Below are 15,109 nucleotides of genomic sequence, written 5' to 3' on the forward strand. Positions count from 1 at the left end.
AGGGGACCGGATTGGGCGGCTGGCTTGCTTGGCGGTGCCTTTGGCGACGCACGAGACGCAGCGGCGACGCCTGGCCGGGTGATTTTCCTGTGAACCAGCTGGGCTGCGAGCAAGCACCAGCACGCAGCTACTCGTCCAAGCCTACCGACAGCACCGCCCGCTTGCGGAACCAGAAACGGCCGCGTCAGAGGCGTTCGTCAGGAGGCGCCGTGTCTGCGCGTCTTGCGCGGGGAGACCAACTCCGACATGTCGAGCAAATCATCATCCCCGGCAAGTGATGCACCCGCAAGGAACACCAGCAGAACAGCTCTCGGCGGGCTACAGGAACCCAGCCAAAGCAGACGTTTCAATGACAGACGGGCAAAAAAAAACCAAAAAAATCGGCGGGAAGCATGCCGCTGCCAGCGCTGGCTGGTCCTCGCCGACCCAACTGCTGCCCGGCCGGCTGCCCGGCCTCCGGGCCCGCCGATCCGATGCGCTGCCGCACGTGTTTGACGGAGGTGGCGTCCCGGCCCGGTGACTAGCCCCACCTGCCGGCTCCCCGTCTCCCGAGAGACCCCGGATTTTAGCATCAGCCCTCCGCACGCGATTCCCCCCCACCCCTAGAAGGGCAATCTTCCCTATGAAACGGTGCTGAATTTGGCGGAGCAATGGCACATGTTTCTTTTCAGGCTTTGCTGTGGCTCGCGTTGCCAAATGCCACCCTGTACTGTATTCCCGACGACGGGGCTTGCTGCTACTTGGGTCATCCAGCCAGTCCTCCCTGTCCACCTTGCAGCCATATTCTGTTTTGATCCGACGCACTCTCCTTGCTCTCCTCGTTTCTTGGTCTGCTATTATCTACCGCTGCTGGTGCCGCTACTGCCTCCGCTGGTCTCACGCGTCCCGCAGCTCTTTCTGCTTTGCCGACACGGCAGCTCTTCGGCCAATCACGCATTCCAGCTACAAACAAGGCCCCGGCTGGGTACATGTACCACTTGAAGGCCTCGAAACGGGCTGCGCCTCGGTTCCAGACAATACCGACGAGCTTCGAAGAGATATACAGGAGAACAGCAGCAAGCTCCAGACAGAACGCCGGCAGCTGGCATAAAAAGGTCGAGCGCTTCAAGGGGTCACAGACGGGCAAGTTTACCTATAGCTGTCATATTCTGGATCAATCTGCTAATGCTTTTACATGTCGTAATCCCCGCTGGTCTCAGTGTTCATAAGCCGTGGTTAGGTCTCTATACGGGGTCTAGCGACGCTATCCGTTTTTGAATGCATTCTTGGGACTTCAATTGATTATTCTACGACATCTTTGCCCTGCCTGGACCCTGAGGAGTACCTAGGAAAAGCGGCAGGTGAGTAGCGCGTCAAACTTGCATGATACACACGCTGCATTGGTCCGTATTGCCCTGGCAGCATTGGATGCGCTCCGTTTCTTCCAAGACAAGCCGTGCTTAGTGCAACACACTGCGCTGTTCGGCTCGTGGCGACGACGCTTGTCTTGCAGGCCTAGTGGGAACGGTGACTCTCATGACAGCATTCTTGCCCATTTAGACGTTGAGTCTGATGGATATTCAAATATACGGCCCGGAATACGCCGAGGCCCGAGGCCTAGGCATGGGTCAATGACCTACTGAAATAGAGACAATGGCAGAGGACATGCTGCTTGTTCTTTCAAACGGTCTGAAGGAAAGCTTCTACAGTACCTTGCAGACCTTGAAGAGAGTCGCCTCTTCCGGCAATGTCGTAAAACCATTGGTGGGTGGCGGCACAAGAGCTCACGACGTGTCGAGTATAAGGACTTGGTGGATAATTATCTGCGGGATGCTAGTAATCCTGACAAGGTCCTGGGTATTGCCAGGATTCATGTGACCATGTCAAGCGACGACAAAACAAAACGAGAGTGACCAGAGTGCAAGGTATTTACGCTCGATCCGTGGCAATGCCATCAACAGGCGGTCCTGTTGGTGTAGCCTTCAACAGTACCCTGGTCCCGCTCAAGCCTGCATACCTTCTCTCTGATATCGTAGCGGTTTATACTGGCGCTTTTATGGCCGAGTTCTCGTCTCGTCTACTGTAGACGCATTCACCTGCCTGGCTACCTCCGCTTTCGCTGTGCCTTTGACGCCGAGGAATTCGGCGGCAACTTAGCACATTGACTACAGCATGTGAACGCTACGCCTAAAATAGAGTTAGTACCTTTGCACGCATTTTTCTATAAGCAGTGACCTTGTTTATTTTTGTTGCTGGGAACCTTTAAGTTGGGCAACACAGTAGAATCGCTAGTCTTTTCAGGGGCATCTGATAGTAGTAGCTTGACACGACCGCAGCGCATGGATAGGATAGATGCCACGTTATCAGCGTTTTTTACTGCTATGTAATATTGCATATAAAGCCCTCAAGACGTTGATAGTCCTGGATCCCGGTGATTGCATCTCAGGATATGTAATATCTACATTTATTTCAAGGTATAAAGGATATTGTAGGGCGTTGGAGTCGCTTCTGAGGCCATCACGTGGGCAGCCATCGCGTAGGCAAAAGTCGTGATAGAGTGTGTGTAGCTATGTATGTAGCTGTGTGGCGTAGAAAGGAGAAATGTGTGTAGAGTAAGTACTCTATCCCTTGGAAGGTGCGAGGGTGCAGACTTCTCTACAGAACCCACTTTTTGCTGCATACCTTGAATGATGTTGATTGGCTCAAACCCTGGTCCGCTGCAAAGTCTGCCCCTTGACACCTTCAAAGGTACCGATCTAACCTTCTATTAAAAGATGCCTCGCCTCAGAGCACGGGTTCGTCTTCATCAGCACCCAGGATGCGTTTCCGTCTCCCCGAAAGCCCCCTCGAGCTTCGCGTCACCTACCGCCGGCTACGAAAATGCACCGGGCGACGCAAACTATTGCTTCAACTGTTGTTTCCCGTCCCATGGCATTTCGCGATTCCCCCACAGTCGCCGCCCAGCTACTACGAGTCGATAGACGAGAACTCGCTGCAGCCAAACATGATGATGCTCCGTTGGATCCCCCTCTTTCGCATGCGAGATACACCGCTGCGATCGTTGTATCGTCTATACGAGGACCTTTGTGCCAAGGACCTCATCATGATGGGCTACGAGGCCGACTACTTCTTTAACCATACAGACAAAAAATGGAAGCTATGCCAAATGCCCGATCCGCAAGATCCAGATCCGACTCGATATGCTGTTCTCGCCAGCATGGTGGAGGCCCTTGTTTCTTCGTTCAATTGGAAACTGGAGGTCGGGTTAAGACGGGACGGAACGCACAACGTTGATGGTATTAAAGAAGCACTCCACCTAGAGACGCGGCCGGCCTGGACGGCCGACGTAAAACCTTTGCCGGAGACACTCCGCCTTGGGGGTTCGAGGGAAGTGCATGGTGCTAGTGCAGACTTTCTGAGGAGAAATATCGAGGCGCCCATGGGCTACCTGTACAACGTTTGAACTGGAGCAATTCTGCCGCACATTACCGCCTAAGCCGTCGCCGCGACTCGCCATCAGGGTTAGCCACCCCCTTTCTTTCCGCGGGGCCCCATTCTGAACACCGCCAATCGCCCTCCGTCAGACACGCCCATCGCCCACGTCGAGTCCACAAGCATGAGGACCAGAGATACCGTTTGGTCGATCGACCTAGGGCCCGATGACTGCCTCTATAGAATTCTTCGCGAAAACGGACGCGAGCAGAGAGTGGTCTACGTCCTGCTCCGGCACCTCGACCTCATCCCTGAAGAGTCACGGACTTGGGGCCCCGGAGTCATACGAGAGCTGTCTAAACTCGCCGATTGGGACGGCGGATGGAAGACTTTGACAATTTCGAAAGACGATTCCGGTATACGTACACGAGCAAACGTTTTCGAACCACATCGCCTGCCTCGAGAACAGCCGCCAGGTCTAACCAGCAGCTTGTTCAACATTTGCGACCTCGAGCCTGTCCAGAGTATGAAGAGTCGGGTCACCCGCGTCCAGGTAAATGGAGAACAGTGCTTCATGAAGATATCTCGATTTGAGTTTGAAGTCGCCGCTATAGCGCATGAGGTCAAGGTGTACGAGACCCTAATGTGCCAGGGCTCAACCCTCGTACCTCGTCTGCTCGGATATGTCTATGAAGAGACGCCGGATCGAGTGATTGGCTTCGTTTTGGAGGCCATATCCGGCCATTACCCAAGCATCAAGGATCTAGACATGTGCCGAGGGGCACTGCAGCGGCTGCACAGCCTAAATATCGTCCATGGAGACGTCAACCGGTACAACATGCTGTTGACCAAGGACGGGCCCAAGTTTATCGACCTGGAAGTAGCCGAGATTGACTCTCAAGATGGAGCAAGAATGGACAAGGAAATGCAAGGCTTGGAGGAGCAGCTCATGACGGAGTCGCGCATAGGCTGTCCTTGGTAGTGAAAGGCTCGCTAGCCCTTTTTTCCCAGGCGTTCCCAGACCCCCCCTGCGGCATCGCTCCTCCTCCCTCTTGTCGTGAGTAGGACACTTGCCGAACTGGCTGTTGTTAGTCATGGCCACAAGCCTAGTGGAGACAGTACTGCGCGCAGACAGATCGCCGAGGAGGAGACATGGCGACGATGCAAGAGAAGCAGGTCCGTGACAGTTGGCAGGACTGAGATGAAGCGACCTGGGCTTGCGCATCCGGAATTTGAAATGAAATGGAATCCCCTCACCTTTCCCCCCTCATCTTCCCCTCTCACCTGTTCCCGCCTGGGTTTTCCCCCTCCTCTCCCGCCGACGTTTGAGGGGAACCGCTGGCAGACATCCCTTTAAAGGTGCTGAGGTGCAGCTTTTGTGCTGGGCCAGGGCTTGAGCCAATAAAAAAGCCGTATAGTAAAGCGTACATCGGCAGACGATAAAATAATATAATAACCGAAGTGCCTACAGTATCTAGAGTTACAAAGCGCTACATCTCACTCCCGCTAAGATGTAGCGCGCTATAAGGCGACTTCTGCTATTTTAGCTATGGAAAATAGGCATTATGCCCTTATTAATATGACCAGACGTATTTAGCAGTTATTATACCTCTTGATATTAGTTAGTAGCTGTAAGGATTTTAGTGCCTAATGCTTCGCGGTCTAGAAGAATGAGGCACCTGCTAGGTACTTGGCAAAAAGTGGGTCCAGCACAAAAGCTGCACCTTAGCACCTTCAAAGGGATGGGGCTTGCAGCGCCACTTCAGTGATGCCAATCGGAGAATTGATAGCACAGGTCTCCCGCGAGGCTAGAACCAACGAGCACGTAAACAGAGCGGGAAGGGTTTTCGAACACACCGGGAACGCTAAGCCTAAAATAGAACTTGTACCTTTACACATATTTTCTATGAGTAGTAACGTGCCGCATTTTTCTTCCTTCCTGCTACTCCATACACTTTTCTCCTTCCTACACCACCACACACACATTATCACGACTTTTGCCTACGCAATAGCTTCAGAAGCAACCCCGACGCCCTATATTATCCCTTTATCTGATATTGAGTGTAGATATCATATATCGCTTTATATGCATACGACTTTAGTTGTCGGAATCGCTATCGCAATTGCTCTAATTGGGCATATTGATAATTGGGCATATTGTGGCCCCTTTTCCCTGCGCCTTAATGGGGCATATGGGCAACCCGGCCCGGCCGCGCCGATACATGTGACCACAATACGCGCACAAAAAAGAAAAATATCGTGTAATTCTTCCTTTTGCCTCCTTTTCCTACCTTTGATAGTTAGTCATAAGTAAAGTAATAGAATCCTTTGCTTAGTGACCATATGGTACCTGATACCACGCGCGCGACCCTACGTACAATTAGGTATACCGAGTTCCTATTACTAATAAGTATGCATACTTTAAAGGTTCGCAGCAGTAAAAATGCGGGTATGTTACTACTCATAGAAAATATATGCAAAGGTATAAGTTCTCTTTTAGGCTTAGCGTTCCCGGTGTGTTCGAAAACCCTTCCCGCTCTGTTTACGTACTCAGAACCAATGGACCCCTATGACGTGGCAAATGCGTGAGATGCTGTGCTGCCGAAGAATAAAACTCATCTTGACACGTCAAACCTAACCACTCTTGGGCTGTGGACCGCAGCTGAAGCGGCAAGGCGCGGAAAATCAGGGCATTTATTTTCCACACTGGCGCGTTACTGGATTCAGTAACAATCTGCAGTACGGTGTACAAAGCATTACGCGTCCCACACAATTCCAAGGGGGCCCCAAACCCTGTTGCGATTTGATACATGACGCTTGACGTGCCCTTTGATTGGTCATGGTTACGAAGAAGACGCGCGTTTCGCTACGTTAGCCTTGCGCTACCAGACCATGATCCGCCACCTACGATGATTCTCTCCAGGGTCCATGCCGGCCAAGAAGGTGAAAGTCGAATGCTTGGAAAAAAGTGGCGCGCCTCGACTGGCGCTTCTCCTCGGGCCACGGCCAGAATAACACCGAGTGCCAACCACAGCCCGACGATCCGAGCATGAAGCCGGTTGCAATTGGACATCGGCCGGCCAGGCTTCCAAACAGGGCAGATACAGGTATGGTTTACGTCTAGTGGGAGGGTCGGGCCCGGTCACCTCCAATGACCGGAGCGAGACAACCTCGCCTTGTAGCGTCTCCCAAGGACCATGAATGGCCGGCTCGATGGGGACTCGGGCAGCCGACCTGGTGCCATCCGCGTCAAAGTCTCCGAAGAAACGGAGCTACCAGGTCCCCATTTCGTTGAGACGAAGCCAAAGCAAGGCGAGCAACATCTTGGGCCGCAGTGCTGGGCTCGATTGACTTTACAGCGGAGGCTGCGCAGGGCGCATGTCCAGCGGTCAAACGGTCTAGCGTGCAGGGCGGCGATAGCAGCAGCCGTACAGAGGCCTGCCAAAGGTCTGTTGCAAAGGGCCGACATGACAGGCTGCCACCATCGCGATAAGACGTATTGCACAGGGAGTCGATAGCTCTTCGCGATAGGAAATCAATATCAAATGGAAACAGTAGCTGACTTGGAATTCGGGGCGCAACAGTCCGGGTCGTTGATTTTCCACCTATCAGCTGCGGCATCTAGGCTTTCTCGATAGATTGCTTCTTTTGCAACATCCTATCCTCGTATTTTCCTGTCCGGTACCGTATGCCACGCTGCATTCGTGTTCGCGCTGGCCGTATAGAATAGTCTGGCCTCGTAGCAGTGAGTCGTCTGTTGCAAATGACTCGCGGATAGGTGCCCCCCGTACTTACGGGCTAGTTGTAACCCGTGCCCTCCTATCCCCGTCTATATCCGGGGAGGGGCCTATTTCCATCAGGCATACTCTTTAGCCCTATTGGCTACCCCACCACGCCTGGTATCGCTTGCTAGCCTACTGCTGCCTTTTGCGAAAGATGGGGGTATTAAATTGCCCTACTGTGATGGCTGTAGGAAAGACGCAAGGGAAGTCTGCCGCGGCTGGATATCCTGCAATGAATGTCAGTATATGCCGCCATGTGCTGCTGATGGCAGCGGCTATGTGGGCATGGGGTATATCCTCTGTGTAACTACCTAGTGACTGTCTAGGTTACGTGGCGATATGGCCCACGGGATGCAAGGAGTGTGTATATTGAGCCCCCTTCCAACAGCGTATGCCACAGTAATTCAGGGGGTGTGGTTGGCAGCCAGAGAAGCGAGTGCTTGATGCATCCATCAGAAGAGGCTGGCCGCGTGTTCCCCGTACTTGAATTTTCTGTCAACAGCTTTTGCGTTTACATCACACCGTTGGCCATTGGCCGTCTTCTTTTCTCGGTGATATCGACCTAAAGCTCTTACACGGGCAGGGAACACGCCGCCCCCGCAGAGGGGCCGGATACAATAGAACCGAGCGCAGCTGAAAAGGAGGGGTCTGTTCCGTTCCAGGTTAGTCTGTAGAAGGGTTCTAGGTAGGGCTATATGGGTACGTGGCGCGCTAGAGTCACTCACTCAATACATCGACATGGAGCAGGCGCTTTGGGTTGCGGGTTAGTTACTCCGCCTTCCTCTGTCGCCCTAGTCAACGGGAGTCGGGACCAAAGGCTGGTAGTTAAAGACAGAGAGAGAGGGAGAGAGAGAGAGAGAGAGAGAGAGAGAGAAAGAAGGAAGCAGGTCTAGCTGCGCCACATACAGGACTTTGCAGAGTCAGCTTTGTTCGTCGGGTGAATTTTCAAACGCACAAGGCACGTGTAAGCGACAAGGCTGTGCGTGTGCGCTAGGCCTTTGTTGGTCTAGCCGCGGCGGCGAGTCGTGGCCGACGGCGCGGTGTCTTAACCTTATGTCAGGCCAGTTTGGCGGCGATGCCTTCTCCCCTAGCCCATCCCGGCCTCCGCTCGCCTCCGACCGCCCCCGGCCCACGCCCCACCCGTGGTCGGCTCAGCGCGAGGACAAAGGGGGTTTTTTTTTAATTTATTATTTATTATTATTTATTTTCGCTTTCGGGAATAATGTTGACGCTAGGGTTCGTGACGCACGATATGCCTCGATGGTTTCAAATCGTGGCAGGTGCTGCTCCCGCCGACCGAGGCGCCATCTTCACGTCCGACACCCTTGCCAGACGTTTTGCCTAGACCGGGGCCCTGGAACCCTGGAGGTTGGAAGGCGGGGAGCAACAGCTGACGTGTTGGGTGTTGGAGATGTGCGGCGTTGGGGGCCGCCGGTGGGAAAAAGAGGCAACATATAAGTCGTAACCTGCACGGCCCCTGGCCCCAAGCCCCCAGGCTTCGAAGCGACCCCAGGAAACTTCTATGCATTGGTTTTTTTCAGGAACAAGCAGGACTTCGTCGAGCCCCCCCACGACCGCTGCCATGATCCCCCCCCTCCTGGTCATCTTGTCCCTGTCGGCATGTGCTCAAGCGGTCCAGGTGTCTAGCGAACAGGCTGTCGCCTACTTCATCTCGCAACTGAACCAGACAATCTCCATAGACATGGCCAATCCACCCTGGATGGATGGTGATATTCAAGACGTTCCTCTATCTTGCATAGACCAGGAATGCCCCGTGGCGCAGTTGTGGAAGCGCACCTTGCTGCAGTCCCTTGACTACGTTGATATCCTGTATACAGCGCATAGTGAAACACCCAGGCTCAACGCCGGAACCGAAGACATGCTCATTTCATTCGCAAAGTCAACCTCTGTTATGGTGGCGACTACCTGGGGCTGGCATATCGGGGCCAAGTTCTCCTATTCAGGCCAAGCAATACAAGTCGGTTATGGCGTTTCAACTACAGTCGCTACAACAGTAACAACATCCGAGACCGACTCCATCAACTGCCAGGCAGGCTACGAGTGCACCGTCAAGACGCTCACCTTCTACACCATGGTCCACGGCAAGTGCGTCACGCCGACCTATCTCTCGTGCTGGGGCGTTTACAACATCTGCGACTACGCGACCCAGCCCTGCCCGGCGTTCCAAAACCTACACGATGCCACGTGCCGTGCCGATCAGCCGGTATCGCCCTGCTCTATTAGGGTTCCGCTCCTTGATGACGAGAACCAACCAATTATTGCCAAGGTCGCTGTTTCCAATAAGATCCCTGGCGGCACCAAGAGGAGCCTAGGGCGGAGGTTACCGAGGCCGAGGTTAGGAAAGAGATGAGAACCGGACGACGTGGCTTGCCTAGGTGGTTGCTGGGCGGGAATAAGAATAATGAATCGGCTAGAAACGAGGAATAGACGGGTGCGGCATTCCTTTTGCACGATAATACTATCAATCAATAATCATACTTGTATATAGGCAGTCGGATTAGATAAGATAAGATAAGCAGCAATGGAGGCTGGACACGTGACGGGCCGAAACCCCTGAATTGGTTGGGGGAAGTGGGAACATGGAGTTACGTGCCGAGAACGAAATCCCTAAAGTCTAAAAAAATGGCTGGGGGGCGCTTAATAGTTATGTACGGAGTACATGCCCGAGTAACGGACGACTAGTTGACAGGTGTTCTCCGCCGTCCGGACTCGGAAGCTGCGGAGGAAACCCTGCCCAGCTCCTCCTCGGTCCACAGACGAACAACTCGGGGGCTTGTCAATTCTTCTCTGTCGCATCCCCGTCGCATCCCCGTCGCATCCTGGTCGCTCCGCCGTCTCTTCGTCTTGTCGTCTTGTTTAGCGGCTCATACCTCCTTCAAAATGTCCTTTCTCCAGCCGCGGACGGAGCACCGCTTCGATCCCCGTGAACCGCATCCCGAGCTGGAGGGCGTAGACATTGGCCATCTCCAACACACCGACTGGGAGAACAACAGCGACCCTTTCGGCATGTACACCTCCAAAGGCCTGCCTCCCCCGCCGGTGGTGTCCGCCCATCATGTTCGCCGTCAGGCCAAGGAGAGAGTATCCAGCATCATGGCCAACTACCGCCTGCTGCGGGCCATAGTGGAGCGTCACGAGGAAAAGATCCAGAAGCGATGGGAGAAGAAGACCAAGGCCCAGCGGCTGGCCATCTTGCTTCAGCAGTGGCCCGAAATGCCCAAGGACCACCGCCCCGAGTTTGCCGCCTTTCGTAAACACCCCCAGCTGTTGCACCAGGCGGCGGCCCGGTATTCAGGCTCCTTCAGATGGCCCTACATCAACCAAGAGGACCTGGCCAAGCCCAGGACACTGCCTTTCCTCCTCAGCTCCCGAGGCCGGAACCATCCCAGCGTTTTCGCCGCAGCCGACGGGGATTCGATGCATCTGGGCAAGGTGACCATGGTCATTGTCCCCGTCTTTCTCAACTGTTACATCATGCTGCTGAACGGCATGACCCGGGACGACGACTACGGCAGGGTCGTGGGCTTTGAGGAACATCCAGACGCCTTCTATTGGATGACTACGCGTAAGCAGTTCCTTCCCGGGGAAGGCCTGGTTATTCTCGAAGCCCAGGACCGGCTGCTTGCCTTTCTCGTTTCTTGCTGTAAGCAGATACTGCACGAGATTCCGCCCGGCGAGCTGACCGGGGACAAGCATCCGATACTGCCAGAGCCATGCGCCAAAGCAAACGCCCATGTCGGCGGCCTCGCTTCCCTGGCCACCTTGGCTCAGGAGGCGCCGTATCGGGTTCCCGCGAGGCTTGATCTGGAAAAGATTGAGTCGCTGCTGGCTGCGCGCGCTTCGCGTGCCGAAGAGCATCTGTGGGCTCTGCGGGAAGATCCGAGCTACTTTGCCGAGCAGCTGATTGAGATGCGGGAACACAGGCAAGAGATGCTGAAGGACACTCAAGGCAGCCTTCACCCGACAATGAAGCTCCCGAGGCAGGGACTTTTATGGGCTCGCGTCATAGGTGACGTGATTCTCCAGGCGACCCTCCAGCTGGAGTTCTTTTCCGAGCTGCACGGCCAGGCTCGTAAGCTCAGGATTCTTCACAGGAAATACGAGCGCGAGATATCCCCGCTTCGAGATCTGCCAGAGGAGTTCCTCGGCGCCCTGCTCAAGTTCCGGCATTACCTGAACCAGGTGACAAAGGGGCCGCTCAACCTGCTGAAGCAGTCTGTCGTGGCTTCGCCGCCAATGAGGCAATTCTTCGTCCGGGAGGTGCCCGAGTCATCAAGCTCGTCCAAGATCACGGTCACGGGGAAACCCGGGGTGAAGTTGGACAAAACCACGTCGCATTTGATCTGGTTGCTGCGGACCCTGTGGGAAGACGGCTACAACCTGTTCATCTGTCGCTTGCCCACCTTGGTGGACGAGCTCGACCGGTTGATGCAAGCGGACCAAAAGGCCCGGGACTTGATATCTCCCTACGTCGCCATGCTGGTGGGCGACCTTGCCGTAACGGGCGAGTGTCTCAGGCAGCTGGACATTTACCAGCCCTGGGCCAACAACTTTGAAGCCGCCCTGTGCGACAGGGAAAAAGACATCAAGGCCGAGTTTGCAGAACGCACCAAGCTCATGGCTCAGGTCATGGACACCCTCCGCGAGGAGAAGCTGCTCCGGCTCAGCCCCTTTGGCGATCCGTCAGACAACAAGTTTGACTATCCAGTGGGCAGGCGGCGGAACAAGGAGAACACGGAGAAGCTCCGCGCGGCGGAGGCTAATCTGGATGCCTTCTGGCGCAAGTTCGACGAAACGTTGTACGCCAAGCTCGGCAGCCTGGAGGGCACCTCGCTCGGGCACGTCCTCTCCAAAGCGTGGCCCCTGCAGCGAACGCCGCCCTGGGCCGAGCCGGCTGCCGTCAAGGCCGACGAGCCAGGCAAGGACTCTCGCACAAGCCCGGAGGCACCCGCGAAACCCTTTTCCACACTGTTCATCGGCCACGAGGAGCCCTCTCCTCGCAAGGAACTGCCAGCCGAAAGGGAGGCCAGGCGCAAGGTCAAGACACGCGGAGCAGCTCAGACGTGCCCGGCGCCGACTGCGGACGCAGCAGCCCTCGCGACGCCCTTTGCCGAGGCGCGGCCGACTCGTGAGCCCGTCCTTTGGGTAGACTCTCGCTCCCTCAAGGTGTTCCGCATCGTCTTCTTCGACCCCACTGCCAACACGACCCCCGGCGAAGTGGCGTGGACCGATTTCCTCCACGCGATGAACCATGCCGGATTCAGTGCGCGAAAGCTGTACGGGTCGGTGTGGCACTTCCAGCCGACCGTGCTGGATGTCGAGAGAAGCATCCAGTTCCACGAGCCGCACCCCCGGGGCAAGATTCCGTTTCTGATTGCACGGCGGCACGGGAGGAGGCTGCACAGGGCGTACGGGTGGACTGATAGGACGTTTGCGTTGAAGGCGAAAGATGATACGCACGGCGGCTGAGCCGGGTTTGGATGTCGGTTGGAGACTTCGCGGGGCATTTCGGTTGATATAGCGTTTTCGCCAAAGGCGGCCGATTGGGATTTGCATGTTTGGTTCGGCGTCATGTAGGTGGGCATGTAACGTTTTGTCTGATGTAGACTTGCCAAAACGGCCGCCGATAATGTAGGCGCACGGCGAGCCGCACTCTTGCATGCGTGGCCCGTCAGCCGTCGCAGCACTGATGCTCGACTCTACGTTGGCGTTGCCTGCTTCCATGTTGGGGCAGACACGGGATCGATGACTTGAGCTGTCCATTGCGCGGTTGGCCCCAGACGTGGGTAACGCGGATGGCGTCGGTCTGATGCCGGGAAAGCTTTGCCCTCATCTTGCACTACAATAGCCGTCACCACCGTAAGTGTTTGGTGGGACGTGCCAGGCGGTAGACCGTGCTGGGATGGCGCTGCTCAATGAATATCAGATGCGCCGAGGACAATACCGTTCCCGCCGACTGCGTGCTATTTCGGAAACGCCTTTCGACATGAGGCATGACATGCGGCGTGAACATGTGAGGTAATCTGGCATTCTGCGCCCGGGGTATTTCGCATCGCGGACGAGCATGGCCCGAACATCAGGGCCCAAAGACCGTGTGAGATTCGAAAGCCTCGTGGTCAAAACAGGACGTGCTAGATGACCATGGATCGGACTGTTGATGCTGGCCGCAGTTGGTTGCGCATGCCAGCAGGGACGGTCCCGAATGCCCGGGAGGCAGAACAGACGCCATGCCTGGATTGATGTTTCGCAACAGCCACGGCGTACGATGGCGGACGGCATGGCCGAGCGAGGATCGCCGGGCAATCAGTACCTGGGATAAAGCAGCGCGTTAGACACGGGGTTTTCTGCTTTTGCCATTGCCGTCGTGGCTTTCCATGGCGAAGGTATATTTGTATGTCGTGATGCAGTTCTCCCAGCTGCTTGACCGGCGAGCTGCTTCCAGTCTGGAGCTGCGCCAGGGGGGCCCGTCTCCGTTATCCACGGAAATCGGGCCGGCCGCTTCTATCCCCGAGAAAGCCAAGCCGTGGACGAAGCAAGCCCAGCCAGCCCAGCCAGCCCAGCCATCTCCAGCCCGATCATGCCAATCCACATCAACACCAACCTAGCGAGCCACCGCCGCGCTGGCTCTTGCGTGCCGTCCACCGTCTATGACTTCCATGCCCATGCTCTAGTGTATATGCACCCCCCGTTGGTAACTGAAAACCAGAAAATGAAGGAAAAGAAACATCACTCTCTAATCTTGGCATCTGCCCTGGCCGGTCTCTCGCCAAAGATGGTGCTCCCGACTCGGATTTCCCCGCTGCCCATCCTGATGGCGCCCTCGAAGTCGTCGCTCATGCCCATGCTCAGCTCCAGCTGGCCCTGCTGCAGGCCCAGCTCCCGCGCCACCAGGTCCCTCTGCTGCCCCAGCGTCGCAAAGTCCTCGTTTTCGCCCCCCGCCGCGGCGGCCTGGCTCCGCGCAACGGCGCCAATCGTCATGAGCCCCAGGAGGCGGAGGTTCGGACACGACTCCACCACGTGCCGGCACAGCGAGACGGTTTCCTCGCCGGGGCGGCAGCCCGACTTGGCTTCCTCGCCCGACGTGTTGACCTGCACGTGGACGCCGAGCCGGGGAAGCGACGGGTCGGACGAGAGCAGCGCGCCGCGCGCCGAGTCGAGCAGCGAGGCCTTTTTGCTGTCGTGGACGGACGAGACGCAGAACAGGTTGGGGATCCTGGCCAGGGCTTTGCAGTCGCCTGGGCTGGTCAGAAAAAGGGGGGAAACGAGGTGCAAGCGACCGAGGAAGGGAGGAAGGAAGAAAGAAGAAAAGAAAAGAAAAGAAAACAAAAGAAAAGAAGAAAATATAGGCCAGGGAGAGGGGGGGGCTGGGTGTACTGACTGGATTGCAGCCGGCCGATAAAGTGCCACTGGATGGATTTCGGCAGCAGCTCAACCTTGTCCGCCAGCTCCTTGGCGTAGTTTTCGCCAAAGTGGCGGTGCGAGGCCGGTGCTTGATGGAGGGCCAGAATGTCGTTGGCCGGCTTGAGCTTGGAAACTGCGACGAGTCGCGGCTGGTATGGTGAGTCTTTTGTCTTCTCTCCATGCTCCCTGAGCGGGCGGACACGTCGTCGGCGGCAGGGGAGGCATGAGACATGTGGGCTTGGCTCATGACCTCCGTCAGGCGAGGTGAAGGCGACTTACATTCCGGCGGTTGGCGACCGCACTGATGCGCGCCTTGACGGACTCAAGCTGCGACGTGAGAGCCTGCGCTCTGGCTGGATTGATGCGCATTTCCTCGGCTGGGCTCATTTCGAAGTCGTCCGTTGCATCGTCCGGTGCGGCGAGGAGGGGGGGGCGGATCGAGGGGGGCAGATCCAGGGTAAGAATTTCGTGGGGAAGGGGCACGGGTTGGGGGG

General features: G+C 56.0%; 5 protein-coding genes across 5 annotated transcripts; 4 read left to right on the plus strand and 1 right to left on the minus strand.

The window, feature by feature from the left end:
• Positions 1 to 2,797: 2,797 nt before the first annotated feature.
• UV8b_08257 (uncharacterized protein) lies at positions 2,798 to 3,442 on the plus strand (the record flags this gene model as incomplete). Its single annotated transcript, XM_043145754.1, has 1 exon — positions 2,798 to 3,442. One exon carries the CDS (start codon positions 2,798 to 2,800, stop codon positions 3,440 to 3,442), a length of 645 nt encoding a protein of 214 aa, XP_043001689.1.
• Positions 3,443 to 3,595: 153 nt separating this feature from the next.
• UV8b_08258 (uncharacterized protein) lies at positions 3,596 to 4,393 on the plus strand (the record flags this gene model as incomplete). The annotated part of the gene is made up of 1 exon (XM_043145755.1): positions 3,596 to 4,393. The coding sequence occupies one exon, from the start codon at positions 3,596 to 3,598 to the stop codon at positions 4,391 to 4,393; it is 798 nt and encodes a 265-aa protein (XP_043001690.1).
• Positions 4,394 to 8,775: 4,382 nt separating this feature from the next.
• Positions 8,776 to 9,564, plus strand: UV8b_08259 (uncharacterized protein; the record flags this gene model as incomplete). Its single annotated transcript, XM_043145756.1, has 1 exon — positions 8,776 to 9,564. The coding sequence occupies one exon, from the start codon at positions 8,776 to 8,778 to the stop codon at positions 9,562 to 9,564; it is 789 nt and encodes a 262-aa protein (XP_043001691.1).
• Positions 9,565 to 10,094: 530 nt separating this feature from the next.
• UV8b_08260 (uncharacterized protein) lies at positions 10,095 to 12,683 on the plus strand (the record flags this gene model as incomplete). Its single annotated transcript, XM_043145757.1, has 1 exon — positions 10,095 to 12,683. One exon carries the CDS (start codon positions 10,095 to 10,097, stop codon positions 12,681 to 12,683), a length of 2,589 nt encoding a protein of 862 aa, XP_043001692.1.
• Positions 12,684 to 13,940: 1,257 nt separating this feature from the next.
• Positions 13,941 to 15,002, minus strand: UV8b_08261 (uncharacterized protein; the record flags this gene model as incomplete). Its single annotated transcript, XM_043145758.1, has 3 exons — positions 13,941 to 14,449; positions 14,593 to 14,764; positions 14,895 to 15,002. 3 exons carry the CDS (start codon positions 15,000 to 15,002, stop codon positions 13,941 to 13,943), a joined length of 789 nt encoding a protein of 262 aa, XP_043001693.1.
• Positions 15,003 to 15,109: the final 107 nt, after the last annotated feature.

Source organism: Ustilaginoidea virens, chromosome 7 (genome assembly GCF_000687475.1).
Source record: "Ustilaginoidea virens chromosome 7, complete sequence".
Lineage (NCBI taxonomy): Eukaryota > Fungi > Ascomycota > Sordariomycetes > Hypocreales > Clavicipitaceae > Ustilaginoidea > Ustilaginoidea virens.